At 40.8% G+C, this 18,443-nt stretch overlaps 1 protein-coding gene across 7 annotated transcripts in view; it reads right to left on the bottom strand.

The window, feature by feature from the left end:
* Window positions 1-315: 315 nt before the first annotated feature.
* The window catches only part of ITPRID2 (ITPR interacting domain containing 2), a 41,778-nt gene continuing 23,650 nt past the window's right edge, over window positions 316-18,443 (bottom strand). For 4 of the 7 annotated variants that reach the window (XM_064451749.1, XM_064451751.1, XM_064451750.1 and 1 more), the window contains 9 exons: window positions 17,694-17,785; window positions 14,376-15,581; window positions 11,981-12,061; window positions 11,461-11,588; window positions 10,267-10,417; window positions 9,065-9,130; window positions 7,967-8,380; window positions 1,983-2,098; window positions 316-1,573 (listed from right to left, as the gene is read on the bottom strand). In XM_064451749.1, coding sequence (XP_064307819.1) covers window positions 1,988-2,098; window positions 7,967-8,380; window positions 9,065-9,130; window positions 10,267-10,417; window positions 11,461-11,588; window positions 11,981-12,061; window positions 14,376-15,581; window positions 17,694-17,785 — 2,249 coding nt within the window. In that variant the 3' untranslated portion in view covers window positions 316-1,573; window positions 1,983-1,987. Of the gene's footprint in view, window positions 1,574-1,973; window positions 2,099-7,966; window positions 8,381-9,064; window positions 9,131-10,266; window positions 10,418-11,460; window positions 11,589-11,980; window positions 12,062-14,375; window positions 15,582-17,693; window positions 17,786-18,443 lie in introns of all 7 variants that reach the window. The other 3 variants (XR_010373029.1, XR_010373028.1, XM_064451748.1) reach the window with 3 other exon arrangements.

The following is an 18,443-nucleotide window of genomic DNA, read 5'->3' as shown; positions in this document are numbered from 1 at the left end:
TAGGATGAGGTTTTCAAGAAAGCTCTGGCTCTACTCACAGGGACAAACTCTGAGAAGAGGTCAAGACCAACCAAATTCTTGGAGCTGCAACAGGAGCCAGCAACTTTAAGCGTTTGGTTATAAGTGCCAACACTTCTCTCAAATTCATATTTCACATTTCCTAAGCAGATAGGGTCCCCTGAATATCTGAAAGCTTTTGGGAACCCAAGCTCCAAGCTTTCCTGCTGTTCTCCATTCTGTGTACTACTTGATCAAATCTACGTTACTTACTTTGCTTAAGAGTAAGCCATGCACAATGAAAAACACTGACACAGATTATAGGCAAAATAAATATTTTATTGGTTTAATATACACCTTTTTTAAAGAAATCAGCCCTTGTGTGTCTTCCTAACACAATTTAAAATCTTATAAACTTTTTCATATAATATTGTTATATTCAAAACTATTTTTGATTAAAGACCTTGCCATAGTGTAAGGAGTTTTAGTAGATGGAAATGGCAAAGGAGTAAAGAGATTCCAAGCACAGCAAAATGGGATATTACATATCCACTAAATGTCTATTTGACCACATAAAACCTCCCATGACTTCCAATTTTCTCCATTGGAACAAACGCATGTTCATCAGGCTAACTGAAAATATACTCAGTGAGGGATGGGGAAGGAAAAGAGATTTTTTTTTCCATTTTCCCCATAATACAAGCAAGGTCATTCACCCATTCCAAGTTGCACATGCTAATTGCTTTCACAAGATCAGTACTTTTATTGCATTTTGGTTAATATGAAGCAGAAGAGAACTTCTCTTGGTACGACTGAGGGCAGTCAACACAAAGACAAAAACCAGTGCTTAAAATAAGGCACTTCTCTATAAAGGGATGGGCAAACAGTAAGGAAGCAAATTAAAATAGTTAAAAGTTGTCTTCTACACAAAGATAAGGCTTTCAGTGTCAGAACTTTAAGTAGTTTTAAGTAACCTCATGTCATTCTACCACTCTGCTAATAGTAACCGCCCCAAGAATTAACATCAATTTTTACATCAGGATTCTTTCCTTCTTTTGAAGTGGCACTAAGTAACAGCAGTGGAAACCATTATTGGTTGTTTCAAGCTCTTAAAGTGTATCAGTTATTGCACAATAAATACCTCATAGAGGTCAGTGTTTGAGGGGGGTTTGGTTTTTTTTGTTTGGTTTTTTTTTTTTTTTTTTAAAAAAAAGCTAGGCTGAATGTATGTGTGTTGTTTATAAATTGGTTATGTCTGGAAATCTTCAAGTTTTGTGATGCATCGTTAAACAAAGAAATTAGCTACATAAAATTTACAACAGGGACATAGAAATAAATACAAAACCTTTCAGAGAGCCACAGTTTCACTGATGCTTTAAGGAAAGTAATGAACTAGATAAAGTGTCTAAGTCTTTATAGATGAACTCAAGGAAAGGTACACATCATAGAACCAAGAGTCGAATACAGTAGCCTTTCTCAGCAGCTTTAACATCTCCTGAAGCAAAAATAACTTGACACTTTCACCAGTGTGCGCCACTCGAAGCAGAATCCCACAGCATTTCGGACTACATCCAACCTTACAGAAAACAAAAAGCAAGGCAAATATCTCAATTAGATTTTCAGAAGTCTGCTTGTTATGCTTAAGTATGTATTTTGATAATATTAATATCTAAGGCAGGCAAAATACAGAAATCCTCCCCAACGATGCATTCACATGCAAAGCCATCATGGAGCACACCAAAAACAAAAATCAAGGACCACTGCAAAAAAGCTGACAACAGAATGGGCCAAACTATAAAACAGCTGATTTTCCAAAGCTACCCAGGATTATCAATATCCTCTGCATTTGATTAACTTCCATTTTGATCACTTAAGTTTCAAGGGGAAAATGCAAGCAAAGCAAAGTTTATGTTGACAATGATATTTCATACGACAGCAAAAATAAGATATGGTTGTGGCAGCTTGCCAAAGTTTACCTGTAGTACCTGTTTCATGGCTGTGTATCTTGTTTTGCAGTTGCAGATCTGCTTTGGGGTGATACAGCTGCTAACAATCCACTTACTATTTCTCGTCTGATTTCACCAACAATAGATTCCTTGATCTGAAAGGGATTAGCCGAAGTTTTAAGGTCAGTAAGTTATATAACCAACAGATTAAACTAAATGATATTGCAGATATGTTTGACATTATTGATATATAAAAATGTACAATACCAAAAAGTCAACTTCCAAAAAAATGAAAATGGAAAAATATAAGAGGGTTTCTCTTGGAAAAATAACAGTAAGTAATTTTAAAGTTCTCACAAATTGTATAAATGCAAACCAAAGTAGTTTTATTTTTCCAGATGGTAAACATATCTGTGTTTTACACTTAGAATTACTGGGTTTATGTTAAGAAAAAATACATTTCAACTATGCTAAAGTTCTGAAAATGGCATTTCAGGATATACACATCAAAAGCACCCCAAATACACCGCTTTTTGACATTAGTTGTTATCTCTTGAAAAGGAAGGCAGGACCAATCTGCCTCACAAATGGATTACGCAGCAGGAACGGTCCAAGTCTATGAACATGAGCTGCTGTTTTCTTAAAAATCAAAAAGAGATGAATCCTAATTACACACTTTCAACAGCAAAGACAGAGAGAACTTCAACTGTTGCTCACATCATCAGTTGGCCCCTGGGATATGATCTATGCCAGCAAAAACTATTTGTCACAGGACTGTGACAAAGCATTTACTCATTATGTTTTACATAAAACAAACCCAGGAGTTACAACTAGCTGGCACCTGAGTGTGGCTAAGGCTAGAACAAATAAAGAACAGAGCATTGACAGCTACAGTAAAGGAGAAAAGGAGGCAAAACCCAGTTCTACAACAGCATATTATGGCGAAAAGAAGCAGGGCATGAGAAAGAAAAATAATACAGGCTGCTCGCAAGTATGAGAAATCTTTGGCACCAACTCATTTTTCGGATGGTCTTCACTTGGAGAAGCACTAACAAGTCAGGTGCGGTTCTAAGGATGAGGAGGATGATGACAGTAAGAGAGTGCAGGGGGGTAAGAGCCAGAGCCCAGCCGCCAGTGTCACTCACAGAAGAACTCATTAGCCCAGTTAAGCAATACAGTGTTCCTTTTCTTATGCAAAGGGCAAATAATTTCCTGACATGAATAACTGATCTCAGACTAAAGAAAATACTGTTCATAGTGTCATTTCAAAGTAGCTTTCAAGCACTTGAGTAGCGGTAATTAATGTGAGACTCGATGCCAGAAAGAAAGACTAAATTTCTAATCCCAGTTTTGCCACTAACAAATCCCTTCATGTTCTGATGCCCCACCAATACCACGGGAATAACGTTTACTCAAACCCGCCATCCCAGCAGCCTTGCCATGTTTGTGTAGCCCTCTCATCATCTCAATGATCATCCTGCAATTATTCTTTTAAGTCTCCCCTTTTCCTGGTGCGTCAAAAGGATTAAGCAACAACGTCAGAAGGGTGGCAGCAGCATTAGCAACAGGTTATTTATCCCTCTTTCTCACTGGCAAGCAATCCAATCCCTAAACCATTAGTGGCAAAGTTCCTTGTTTCATGACTACTTTGCATCAAGCAGAAATTTGGAGACTATCATATTATTGGGAAACAGGTTTCCAGCTGGGTTGTCTCCTGATTAACTGACAAAAGAAAAGCCAGTGTGTAACAGGACCTGGCTCACTGACGGCTACAAGTCCTAAGGATGTTTATGCCGATGCACACACAGACATACAAAGCTTTAGGACCCGTGCCAAGGTGGATCACTTGGTCAATGCAGTAAGGGCTTTGGGATTGAGAAACGTGGGCACGGGGAAACAGCACCCTGGCTGTCTGGCAGGCCACTGTTGTAAGAGACCCCTGCGCTGCTCTCTCCACTTTCCTTCTTCAGTATCCCACAGCGTGGGTCTGCCAGTACACTACAAAACAGTCATTCTTGCCCTTCTCTCACCAGATAGACAAAAATAAAACCTCACTTCCCAAATAAAACTGATAAAAGCTTCCGACATTAGCAAGTAAATGGTTTAGTATGACAGTCTTGTGGTGAGGCAGAGACTGGAAGGGAAGCGGCTCCTGTTCTATTCTCAGCTCTTCCAAAAACTTCTAGCTTGACCCTGGTGGATCACTTGGGCCCTCTGCCTCTCACCTTCCTACCCAGATGACAAGGCCACCCTCCACTACTTGTTTTCACTGCCACTGCTTCCTCCCTCCTTTCCAGACTCATCAAGGTCATTCCTGCACAGCGAGCACAGCATCAATTCCCACAGTGACTCAGTCCCATGCGTGTGTCAGGACAGTCATTAATGTTTCCCTTTTTCATTACAAACTATTTTGGGCAAGGGGCACCTTCCATTTACTCTGCAGAGGACACAGCCTGCTGCCAAGCCTCTGTACAAAAGACAGATGCAGTCAATGAATGCTCCACTGGTATTTTTAGCAGCTGAATGAGAAATTGATCATTTGAAAGAGAACCCACTCATTTATGGTACATATGCTACATTGATACAACAGTAATATACAGTATTGCATTAATAACAGTACCACATTCATAGTTTTACTACCATAAACCAGTGATCTTTCTCCCTATGAAAGAATTACCGTTATTGTAATATTATGTTGCTGCTAAATAATGAACTGATTGAGAGTGAAATGTGCCACAGTGGCAATTCAGGAGATGGGTGTTCTTCACCTACAGATGGAAAATGGGCATGAGGCTTACACAGTCCTCAAACTCCTGATCTGGAAAATCATATATTTCTTTAAAGTATAACTTCATTAAATGTAATTTACAATGGAGAACTGTTAGCGAAAACAAAACCTGCATTGCTCTTCAGCAGAAAGCTTTTTTAAACTATCACATCTTTCAGATGGCAGGAGAGCAGAATGAGGGGCCTGGTGGCACTCCTAGTGACAGTGTGACCTATGAGTCAAGCAGTAAGTGCTTCATGTGATACTCCAGTGGAGGTCAGGCTGTATTTTCATCAAAACAAGAGGGCCACTGTTTGGCATTTTAACATTTCACATTGTTGAATGCTTTTCCGTGGGAGTTAGTCCATTAACACTAAAAGTTAACACCATGGGTTTTTTTTAATGCCAGCAAATAGTTACAGGTCAAAGCTCACATGCATTACAACCCACCCAGGCATATTCTGAAACACTGCATGATTTTTCTTTCCCCAACACAAGGTCGTGCAGCTACAGCAAATGGGAGGAATAAGCAAGGCTTTAACATTCATGAGTGCATACATCAAGAATGCATCCTACCAGTTATCTTTCTTTTGACAACGAAACTGGAATTCCTTTGCTAACAACAGGGCTACTTATGGAAGACACATTGGAATTTATGCTCTGTTTTAGCTCTTATGAAATATTTTCCTGACCGGTATTTTATAGCGTATTCTGGCTCTGCAAAAACTACCAGGTGCTTCAACTTAATGCATCTTCATTCTGACCTGCGAAAGTTCTCATGCTGAGAATCAGAGCCAATCTGAAACAGGCTGCCAAGGAAGTTAAACTGAGGGACAATCTCTCTGTGTCCTCAAACATTTACAGAGTGAGTCAAGCTCAGTTATTTGCTGACTACTCATCTTTGAATAGTAGCCTCTCAGTTCAGTGCAGATTCTTTCAGCATTACAATGATGTCTTCAGTGCCACAAACCCAAAGAATAATCTCTGTGCAAAGGGTACACATCTTTATTTGCTATCAGTTAATGAAGTTAAAGAGGAACTTTCACACAGACTAATCTCAGAGAAAATATTGACTGAAATAGCGCTGTACTTTGACTCCAGCTCCCCTTATTGTAATTCAAATGTACTGTAAAAACAGCAGAGACAGTTTTCTCCTTCCTCTCTCAGTTTCTCCTTTAGCACATCACCCCACCCCACCACCCCAGCCCCTGCCATGACACCACTCCAGACATGAAGGTTTTTACAGAAGGGCTGGATACAAATGCCATATCCTGGCTTCACTTCAGAATCAGCAGCAAAGTGCAAGGCATGATAAATATCTCATGAGTTAGTCTTCTCTGAGCATTAGGTAATAAAACCCCTTTAAAATGGCATGAAAGGGAAAAAAATCGACCAGAAGGAGTGAGATTTTGGGGTGTCTGGGAGTATTTTATGACATCTCCAAAACAAGGCCTTTCCCAAGACTCCTTCCAACTTTACTCTAGCTACTTTAGAGAAGATGGCAGGGTGGGAAAGATTTAAAAACTGAATGCTTGCCCCACTGCTTCATTCATTCCTTTGCTTTCGAAGTAAAGGTGTAAAGTTGTAGCATCACAAGCTCCACTGTAAAGATCAGTGATAGCCAGAAAGTCTTCACCTCCTAATCCTGAGCACAGTAATGACGAGGTCATTGGTCTAGTAGCACCTCACCATGAGCTGACTGCAGTACCCTTCCTTCCACAGGATAATGCCACTTTCCAACTCATCCCACTGACTCTAATGGGGCAACTGATGAGGTAAAGCACTATTCAGCATCATGAGGCTACTTATTGAAAGCTGGTCTCCATTTCACCTCACTGCCAAACTTCATCCTCTTTTAAAACCAGCAGTTCACTGACAGTTAATGCTTATGGCTATGCGTTATTCTTTGCACTCTCAGCTCTGGTTATTTTTGGAGTTACCCAAAGGTAAACAAAGAAAATATCTTCATATGCTTCCAGCCATCATCTCCTATAATACTCCTCAGTAATGCTCTACTGCTTCACAAATCTCACTGTGCAAGTGTAAAGTGCCTATGCGTAACAATGCCCACAGTGAGTCAGCCAAGAAAACATCTCCACTTTGCAGAGACAGGCACAAAGTCTTGTGGTCAGACGATGAGTAAAGGATACCTTATGGTCCAGTACACTCTGCCTCTTTCTGCAGTGAGAGAAGAGTGGTAAAGGTGTGGCAAAAGATTCCTCTGGGATGACAGCTCCCGTTTAATCATGAGATGAGCTGGTTCTAGTTATTCACAGCCACAAAGCAAGCAGACCTGGATGGTACTGCAGTGTTACAGCCTGGTCTGTTGTACGTTCCTGAGCCTGACACCTCTCCTGGCCTTTTGAGTGGTTTATGGCAGAACCATACAAAAGCTTCAAGGGACAAGCTAAAGGCTAAGGGTCCAATGACCCTCAGCTAAAGGCTAAGCGGCCCTCTCCAGTGAAGGAGAGGCAATAAAATCCCACAGGTTTTCAATCGCCATTTCTGCATTCACAGCAAAAAGCTCACCCTACTTTCTCTGCTCTTGAAAACAAGAAGTTTCTTTTGCTTCCTTTTCCCATTTATACGACTTGCCATATGGCTTTCTCTCACACCACTGACAAAACATGCAGGTTTAGTCCTGTTTTTTAACCTGGCCCACAGGAAAAATAAACAGCACCCTTCACTGTCATTGACTGCCAATAAAACTAGTCTAACAGCATTGGTCAAACATCAGTCTTAAAGTCTGAAATAACTTCTCATCTGACTTTAGCTTGCTTCACTCATACTTTTACAGTCCTTAGTGGTTCAGGGTAGAGAGGCTAGGAAAGTATTTTTAACTTTTACTACACAGTTGTTTCAGAAACAGTATTTCATCAGTCAAATTAACTCCAAACTGGCATTTTAGCAAGCAAACATGACAGAGAAATTTTCACTAGGGAACCTGAAATACTACTGTTTAACCAAGAAGTAGAGATGGCAAATTCTTTCTCACCCAGGCTTAGAGTAGCAACTAGCTATTAATTTACGTGCTAACCACTATCACTGAAAAAAGGTCTACTGCTTAGCACAAGAATACAACTGTGGCTTGAAAACCTAGTGACAAGCTCTGAGCATTCAAAAATACATTAGCAGTATGGTTTCTTGGCTTGAGAGGGAAAAGAAAACCCCAGTGGCCAAGAGTTACAGACAGCCTGTCTTTAAGTTTCAGTAAATACTGTTCAAATGTCCTAGACCTCAGCCCCTCCCTCCTCACCTCCCGTATGACTTGCTGCAGCTCCTCCTGCTCCACACTTTTGTGGATTTCATCAACTGAAGGCATGAGAGGGACTTTTTCAAGTTTGTGTTCCACCTCTGGCTTGGAGTCTGCGACCTCCTCAGAGCTGTCTACCTGCTGTCCAGCACCTGCTCTCACCGGGGGAGTTGGTGTTAAGGCAACAGAGGCTCGGTATAACTTCTTGCTTTGACTCTTAGACTTTCCTGTTAGTTCAGAAGATCCAACACCAGCTTTTCTACCTGCATGACCGGAGCACACTGAAGAGGAATCTGAGTTTCCATGGGAGAATACGGACTCTGTACCCTCTGCTGGGAGAGTTTCCAGTCCAAGATCTCCCAGTCCTAAACCCAGTTCAGACTTCAGAAATGACTGCTCTCGAATAAGTTCAGAGACCTAGGGATTTGGAAAAGAAACAGTCCCAAATAAGCATATAAAAAAGTCACATACAGACACAACTATGCTTTCCTGTTATTTATTCAATCACTTACTCATTCCCTCCATGTAACAAATACAGCTATAAAATAAATATATGCTTTGCCTTTATGACTGCAACAAAAAGGATCATAAGAAGGAACGGGCTTTTTTGAAAGCCAACATAAATATGAATTGTGGCAGTTCCCCAAGCCACTGACTTTTGCAATACGGATGCGTTCTGCCAGAGCCACTGACAGAGACACATGTAAAGGCTTGATTTTGGGTTTTTTTGCTAAAACAATTCAAGTTTGTCCTTTCCTTTCTGCAGTCTTGGAACTACTTTTTTTTTCAGTAGCATAAAATACACAGAAAAATAAGAAATAATTTTCCCTAGAAAACTCACCATGTATTCATTATATCAACTAAATACAAACATTATGTCACTTCTACATATTCTTGTTAAAAATAAACAAGACTTCACAGCTTCTTACACCTATGGTTAACTTTGCTTAAGGGAAAATGCAGCTGTTCTCAACAGAACTACTCAAGTGAGTGAAGTATGCCCAAGATCATGTGTAAAATGAATCTCCTGCAACCTTTTTTAAGAAATCCCTTCCTGGTTCTTTTTCCTAGTAAAACACACAGCACACAATAATTACTTACTGGTTCAATGACATTCAATGGAGAAGGGCATGATAGATTATCAGCACTTCTGCTTCCATACATACCCTGAAAAATTAAGTCAAATTAATGAATTGAGGAGGTTTTTAGAACTGTCAGAAGCTAATATATAAACATGCTGTCTCAGACAACTTTCTATAAAAGCAGAAACTTGGAAACAGGAAGCAAAGCTGGTTGGAGAAAGTTTATTTCAGTCATTTTTAAAGTTGGCCCTCTTCTATAAAAGGATTTACAAACAAAAATATATTTATATGGTTCAAAGAATGCAAGTTTGGCTTGGGATCACAGTAATACCATATTTTCCTGTTCTTGGGTTTCAATTTTTTTCCCATGACAAAATACTGAAGAGGAAGATGTGGCTTGTGCCTGTGCTGCTTCTACAGAAGAGGATTGGCTAAGAAAGAGGAATGAAACCCAGGAAGAACATATGACACTTTTTGTCTGTGCTTCTTTTGTTTGGCTGATGACAGAATTGCAGTAAAAAAAAGAGGAACAGCCTTCTGCTGAGTGAAAAAGAAGAGAAAGTGTATCACCATGCCACCAAGGAACATATGCACATGTCTCTTTTATCCCCTGTTGTGCTTCTGGGGGGTGTCTGTGTGTGCAGAGCTTCTCCCACTGTTTGGTGGGGAGCCACATGCTCATCTGAAGGAGCTACAAAAGCCAATGGAGGAAAAACTGAAGATGACAACTGGATTCTCCTAGTTCTTTGTTCCATGGATTGGCAGGGCTAGAGGGGAAGGACACCCAATTTCTGTGCATTTCTCATCTCTCTGCCCTCATTTCACAAGTAAGAAAATCAGTGTAAGGAAACTACAGAAAGACCATCACCATCCCCCCCCAAGGATTTTAGACATTGGCACTACCTACCAAAACTGTAGGAATTCAGGGTCATGACAAGGAAAAAGAAGAAAGCACTGGTAGAAGAGGACTGAAATCTCAGACCTAAAACCCCAGACAATATGTATTGATATGTATTAACACCAGGAAAGTCCCTCTATTCAAACACCTTTCACCCAGGACAAAACGCTGACTGAAAATAATAAAATATGACCCCTGACAATACATGCACACAGCATCATTAGATTCCCCAGATCTCATCCCACTGTAAGAGTATTAACAGTTATGAGTTATTAACATTACACTGAGAAAACATATAATGCTGTTGCAAAAGTAATACTTACTATGTGTGTCTGAGGTCTGTAAGGTGAAGACATGTGCAGACTTCTCAGCTGGTCTTCCAAAGCCAGTAGACGTTCTTCTAACTGCATCTCTAACTCCTGCAGCTCCATGCGGACAGACTTTCTCAAGCTCTGTAGCTGATCAGCTTCATATCTATACCAAGTCCATCACAAAAAGAACAAGAGCATTTACTGCACTCAGCTGCACACCAGAAAGGGGGAACAGAGCAGGACAGTCCCCTGAGTAAAGGACTTCATACAAAGGAGTTCAAAGTAGAACACAGAAAATTCCTCTTCCATGGAAAAATTAGCTGAACACCTAGATGGAACAAAAGTCTTTCTGCATTTATAGAAAATATATATGACCTCGTGGAGAAAACTAAACAACATAGTGTATCACAGATCATTTGCCAAAAATTTTAGCTTTAAATACTTAAATGTATGCAAGCAGACGAAATCAGCATTTATACATATATCTAATCAAGTCCAATTTAAAACCAGTAACAACAAAGATCACAGAGCAACACAGTAATCGCATATTACTTTTCCTGCGTGGTTCTAGATGCCCAAGCAGTTGCAGCTACATTTTGGCCAGGATGCCATTGTCTAAGAAGGCCAACTGATTTCAAACACGTCTACTTTTAAAGTGATTAGTCAAGAGCTGATACAGCTAAAGTAACTACATAAGCAATTTTTAAATTTGTTGCAGATCAGCTGCTGCTGCAACTCATGGTGAGCACAAACACACAGAGTCAGAATATGAATGCCATCTGTGCTGAATGGCCATTGTAAGTTGGAAAAGCATCTGAATGCTACAAAGTTCATTCTTTATTTACAACTACAAAGGTGGTGGTGGGGAATCTAAGCTGAAAATCTTCAAGGTTTTTTCCCACCCAATGTTGTATGTTCATGTATGATAAAAGTCCTTACGTTTCATAGCTGTAAAATCACTTTGGAGAAAGGTTGAAGAAAAAAAAAAAATCAATTCATGAGAAATAGGGATTAGAAGAAACCAAGAGGGAAAAACTCTAAGATGATGAAATGTGAAGAAGAGAGTAAACAAGTTTTTGGGAAAAACTTCACTCCAACCCTGTTCAAATTGAAACTAATAGATTTGTTGCTCTGATTTCAGGGGCAGCGACAAATTTCCTGCAGTGCCAGAGTACTTTCCACCTTTTTTTAAAAAGATCATTTTACCTTTCCTCTTCCGTCATGTGCTGATAAACTGTTGTCTGTTGACGTAACATAGTCAATTCCAAATCCATCATCTGGGTTCTGAATAAGTTTAGATTTCGCCTTACAACTTGTAGTTCCTGGAAAGTATTCTGGAGGGGGGAGAGGGAGAGATAATAATGCGTTACATGGAAAAACTGAATTAAAATAAGTCTGGATACTACAATCATGTTTGCCCAGATGTGCCTTTTGAATCAAGCAGAACCTCAACAACTTCAGTATACTACAGAGGATGCATGTTGTGAACTCACAATAATTCAAGAATACAACATTTTTAGATGTATCATACAACCAAGCACATGAAAGGATTTCCATGTATTTAGATTAATTCCTTTTTAACATTATTTGCAGGATGGAGTAATCTGTTATTCCTTGAGAGCAAAGATAGGGAACTGCCCAAAGTTGGCACAATCTGTGGCACATTTAGGACGCTTCTTTGTGTTTTATTTTGCCTTAGTACCACTGTGTGAACAGGGTCACTTACTTCGTAGAGAGGTAGAATGGATGATCTCTGAGTAGTGTAACCGGTGGCCGCTGAAAGGTCCTGACCCCTCATCACTGGGTACTAGGGAAGAAACAAGTAATTTGAAATGGGAATGTCAGCAATCCCCTTCATGAACTCATTTTCTTAAATGCACAGATACTCTGACAGCAGCCACTGCTAAAACACAAGCTTGCTGGCATTGCGATTTCAGCTACCTATGTAAATATTGTATCAGGAAAAGGAAACCTTACAAAATGGCAGTGCCAGCTCTTAACAGAAGCATGTGCACCAAAGCTCTGTAATGCAAATGTGCTGCAGGTGAAAAACCAAATTAATCCTGTCTGACACAGTAAGTAGGAATAACAGCTAAGTTTTTCTGTGGCAGGATTGTTATGGCTGAAAACTCAGTAGTCCCATTTGTCTTAGCTAATGATAAAAAGAACAGCTCGGAAAACAGAACTGAGCAAATTAAAGCGTGCCATTTTCAAATCATGATTACAGTCACATTTGTTGTGGGGTTTTGCTTAGTTCTTAGTATCGGGGGGGGTGTTTTGTTTTGTTTGTTTGTTTTTTTTATCTTTCTACATTGCCTACATCCAAAGACCCCTGCGTCCTAATGATCTGTCATGAAAACAAGAGTTTTGAAGAATTTCTATTTGCATGTTACATCAACACATGGAGCAAACAGATAAAATTCGGGGGCTGTTACATGTAGAGACAAGGCACAACAAAGAACTGTGGAAACAGCAAAAACATTCACCTTTTTGCATGTGAAAAAGAGAGCTTGTCCAATGCAATTTCGAAAGAATTCAAAGGACTATTGACATGCCATGGAAAATTTGAAGCACGTCCATTCATCCAGAGGAGTTTTGCTCAAACATGATCACATCAAAAGCATGTTTCTTTTTTCCTCTCCCAGTTTTCTCTGTTCCCTGGTCTATCAGGAATTTATCTACTCTTTATTCCTTCCTAAAATCAGAATCATGTATTTGAAACATCTCAACTTTTTCTTTAGCAGCTGAATATGCTGCATGCCAAACTTGGTACTGGCTGTAGGAAAAAGCAGCACCAGGGAACTGTGTATTGTAAGCAAAACACTTTCATACCAATGTCTGTAATGAGCAGGACCAAGCCCCCAAAATGCAACTAGTCTAGGCAAACTGCACTGGAAGCAGAACAAGTAGGCTAGGAGACGTTGTTATCCTCTCTGACACTAATTTTCATTTTTCAGTTGAACCAGCTTGAGCATGAGTCCTGAATATAATTACAGAGAATTCTTCAGCAGGTTTATTTAGCATGGTGTAAGTGATAGAAGTGCTGTAGCACACTGCAACCTTACCCACATCAAGGCTGTAACTGGTTCCCAAGAGGAAATTTTACAAAGAAGGTTAAATTCTGCAAACGCTTACTCCCAGGAACACTGTCCACTACCTTGAGCAGGGGCTGACTTAAAACACAGTTGATCACAGCTTTCCACAGCAGAGATGTGTCCTAGTACCCAAGCTTGCTCCAAGAAGCAAGGCCAGCGGATGTAACCAAAGTCAGGATGGACTAGCCTCTAACATTTGACAAGTAGCAAAATAAACCAAAACAACAGGGGTCTAAAAAAGCCCTCTACAGCCTACCACCTGGAATATGGTGCAGGCAGGCACATGTTTGTTCAACAACCCACAGAAATTGTTGAAGCTCTACAACTGAACAGTGGAGAACAGGTGTGGTAGAAACTGGTAAAAAAAAAACAACGTGCTTGCATTTTAAAGCATTTCTCCTCTGAGTGATGAGATGGACGATATTTCACGCACTGTCACAAAGCTGGGTCTTAATAACAGACAGATGACTTCAGGATCATGTTGACTCCAGAGCTTAACATGCAAAAGGTTGTCATGAATCAGCACAGAAACGTATACAGAATAGACATCATCACTGACAGCATCAGTGAAGCCACAGTACTTGCGATGAAAAAATTAATTTCTATCAGTCGGATGGGAAGTATGTCAAAGACAAGAGAGAGGTTTAAGGACTGTCAGGATGTATTTTCAAATCTAAAGCTAATGACTATCACCTTAAATAATAGCTGGTAAAGAGTACACTGTTCCTCCCTCCCACCTCAGAATACCCATACAAGTGAAAAAAAAAATTATTTTTTTTTAATCAACCTGGGTCAACTGCAACACGAAAAAATTAAACGCAAAAATAGTGGAGCACTGGACAGATGATCATTTGCCACTTTAAACAGAAGTTCACGTGTTAACACTAGCAAATCAAACTTGCACAAAATGTCTTTTTTTCCTGCTCTGCTGCACTATGCAAAGGAATACTCAGATTAACATTTTGGTTTTGTACAGATAAAATAAGAAGCCTTTTTGCCCAAGGTCCAAATTTGGCTTCCTCTTACCTGTGAGAGGTTCTGCAGAGAGCTTCTGATGTCGTGTAGGACCCTGCGCAGCTGCATCTCAACAGTGGAGGGAGGGTTGATGGCATGAGGTCGATGAGGAAATCCAGCATGCCTTGGAGAGAAGGGACAGCTGAAGGGGGAAAGCAAGCTGCCGAAGGAAGAGCCGGAGATGCTTGGGACACTGTGGGTGCTCAGCGTTCTCACGTGCTCGCAGAGCGGTCTGTCCTGCCACTCGGCAGGGAGGGAGTGGAGGGAGCATGTCGACTGGGACATGTGTGCCGGCCTGTGCAGCGGGCAGCTCTGTACCCTTGTGGGACTGGGCTCCTCGGGCAGTCTGCTGGACCCAGCATGGGGCACTTCTTTTTTGGAGGATGAAGGTGCAATGAACAGTGTGGATTTGCACACCGGCTGGCTGGTGGCTGCCTCACCCTCACTTTTGTCATTCTCAGACATTGATGTCTCATCTTCCTCCACATGTGTGTACTTGTAGGTGAAAGAAGGAGGACTGCACAGAGTTTCTTTTCCTGGAGTTAGCTGGACATTCACAGAGGACACCACTTTCACTGGATTCAGCAAGGCAGTTGGAAGAGACTGAGACCGCCTTAGAGGATAGCCTGATTCAGCAAACCAGAGTCTCTGCTTTCTCAGAAGATCTTTTGACTTAAGCAGAGTGCGTCCGGTCCTGGAATCGGATGTGCTGACAATCCTCATCTCGGCTCTTTGCAAGGCAACGTGAACCCTGTCCACAGATGATAGGGAGGAGCCGCCACCTTCCAGAGACTCCAGAGACTTGAGGATATGGTGCGTGTGGTACTGAGGAAACTCAAACACACTGCCTTCCTCTAGCAGGTCCAATTCTTTTTGCTCACTGCAAATGTCCTCCTCTTTAGAGCTGACCTCTCCTTGGACTGTCTCTGATATATGAGATGACTTGCTTTCTCCTCCTTGATTATGTTCAGTTTCATAGTCAATAGATTTTCTGTCTTCGCTCCTTCTGTTCTTAGAAGGTGCCCCTACCTTTTGTCTCTCTACTTGCAAGGCAATATCCTCTTCATCATCATCATCCTCTTCCTCCTCCTCAAACTTATTGAAACAGGGCAGTTCCTTGGCTATTGGTGTCTTCTGTTCCTCACTATGCGACGTCACGGTTGTCTCACTGTCACAGCTGTCAGCACTGCTTCCCATGCCCTGCAAAGACTCCTGAACCTAGGAAAGATACGAGCCAGCAAAGGCGTGAACATACTGGAGACTCAAATACTGCCTTCTCAGGGGTCAGGCTAAGAGTGCAAGTCCATATTCATTGGGCATTGTGGCAGGGAGCAGAACAAATAATACAAAATGCAGTTAGTGTGCAAGAAAAACAGTGAAGGAGAACAAAGAAACCATAGTATGGCAGAGATCGGAAGCACATTGAATTATGGCACCAAAAGGAGATAATTTTAAAATATAAAGGCAAACTATTTCTTTGATTTCACGATGAACTCTTTACTGCCAGAATAGAAGTGGCAGCAGAGTAAAAGAGTAAAAAGAGTAAAATGCTAGTACTTTAGGTAGCGATAACAAAGGGATATCAGGGTGTCAGGGATGAACAGCAATACGGTTCCAGTTTTTGAGTTTTCTCCTGAGTTTCACAGGAACGCTATGGCTGCTAGAGTCAATTATTTAACAGTAGATGGCACTAACTTACCGTACTTTTAAGAAACAATATACACCCCTCTGTATCCCCTTCATCTTTTCACAGGTTCTTTTTACTTGCTGCCAAGTTCTCATTTCCCCTAGTCTCATCATTCACTTGTATTTTCTGAATTCAGCTCAGCACTTGGTTTGAATAAAGCAGTGAAGGTGACAGAAGAGAGCCAGCGACTCCATGGCACAAATCTCGTGCAGTCTCAATACATCTTTTCACAACAGCATAATAGAAAGCAGAAAAATCTCATCCCTTTACAGCCAACAAAAATAAACTCCACCAGTCTTCCAGTGAAGGGGCGCTTAGTTGCAACATGCTTTTAATGGACTCTTAATCAGGTTGCAACCAATATAAAGATCAGGAGTGAGCAACTCTAAACTTAAAGTCCTTCTAACATGCCCGTCAACTTCGATATAGTCCCCGTTTGGTAGAGAGCAGAACCAGTATCTCGGACTATTATGCTCCTTACAGAGACTTAGGCTTATGATTTCCTTTATTCGCTCTCTTGCTCTTGGAAAGTGTAAGCTGATGTTTAAAGGACACACAAAGACTAGGACTGTCTTGGTTTTCATTTTGACACTCAGTTGAAAAACTACTAAACTGGAAAGCACAGAATACTAGTACCAACACAGAAAAGAAACGCTGATGGATGGGGAGGGTGAGAATATCTACCTAGTAAGTGCCAAACAGCTTTAAAAATGTTTGGTGTGCTGCAAGGAAAAAAACATACTGTAGCTCAAAAAAAAAAGTTCAGCATCTGCAAACCACAGAAATGATATTACTGGTGATACCCAGACTCCCAACTTTGTATTCCTCTGGAGTGTGGTTCAGGTCTCAGACAGCTAACTGATGGCCTTGAGGCCAGGATCTAACTTGAGACTTTCCTCTGGCTGTGTGACAGGCCAACCAAATCATGGCTATTACTGTGTGAATATTTTAGGAGAGGCAAGAGAACACCTCTCCTAAATATCAGGTACAACGCTGAGCAAATGTGTGTAGCAAGCAAACACCTAAGCACCATGCTGGAACAAAAGCCTCCTAAGACATGCTGTCTCTGGCCATTATCATGGCAAGTTCTGGGACTGAGATCAAAGCAACTGGAACAAGAAAGAGCATGGTAGCTCAAGATCAACTAGACATTAGTATACCTTCACAGTAAAGTTAGTATGAAATTATTTTCACTTTCTGTCAGCTGCTAACTGAAAAAAAATAGAAAAATATGCAAAAGAAAATGAGTGGGAAGGCAAAAATGATACAAGAAATGAAATGGTCAGCAGAAAAACTATATTATTTCATTACCTTAATCTCTACCCACTGCAGTCAGGAGAGAAACGGGACCGTGATTCTGGAGCCTCAGTTGGTAAGAAAAGATACACCAGATATGGCAAAGAAGACATACTGAATTTAGAGCTTATTCCAGGCCCAAGTATGCCCAGATTATCCTACCAGAAAGGCTTTAAATTTTTAACACAGTTCTGTAAGGGATTCAGCAGATCCAGCTCTGGAAATGAGAAGTTTTATAGGATCTAGACTGATGGTCACAATAGCAGTCAAATATCAACACCCCTCCCCCGGCTCCCTACTGTCCCACAATAATCTGTACTATTTCAACCACAGCATGGGAACCTTACCTGAAGCTGATTAAATGGAGAACAATCTGTGGAGGAGTCCTCAGCAAAGCCACTGCTGTCAGAATGTTGACTCGCAGTCCGTAACAGCTGATCTGTTTAAAACAAGCGAAACCCAACTGTAATTACTTTACAAATCACAACCTTTCATGCCCAATCACATTCAATACATGCTTTCCTTTTATATCAGAGTAATATTAAGTGGATAACACAATTCCTTTTCAAATTCCACTTTGAACAATACAGAGAAACAGCTTGTTTGTTTCAAGCAAAACCTCTTCTCAGGCAAAGCCCTACTTGTAAAACCTCAAGCAACAGTGGAAGAGGAATCATCTCTTACATTTTTCTTTCTTGTACTGTGGAAAAAAAACCCACTCTTGAAGACTTTGCCACTGCTGGAGTTTTCCTTCCACAAAACTGAATCACTAGTTAATTCACATGCAGGCAGTATAACAGTTGCTTTTGTATTGACACGTACAGATTCGCCACCCCTCCTGATCATGGAGATAAAGCAGATCACTCGTCTCTTGCCAGCCTACACCAACCCATAAACGCAGTAGAACAGCATCACATGAGCACAGAGGGTGATGCGCAGGACTCAGAAAACTGCTAGAGACGGTCCTCCACTGGTTTAGCGGACAAATATAAAGCATCTCTGACACATCAACAGGCAATCTGCCAAAGAACATTCCCAGCACTCATTTTATACACTAAAGATAAGATCCTCCTGCTTCTTCCTTTCTACTTAGATTA

The sequence above is a fragment of the Phalacrocorax carbo genome, chromosome 5 (genome assembly GCF_963921805.1).
Source record: "Phalacrocorax carbo chromosome 5, bPhaCar2.1, whole genome shotgun sequence".
Taxonomy (NCBI): domain Eukaryota; kingdom Metazoa; phylum Chordata; class Aves; order Suliformes; family Phalacrocoracidae; genus Phalacrocorax; species Phalacrocorax carbo.
Note: the sequence above shows the minus strand (reverse complement) of the source record. Positions and strands in the feature narration are given on the sequence as shown.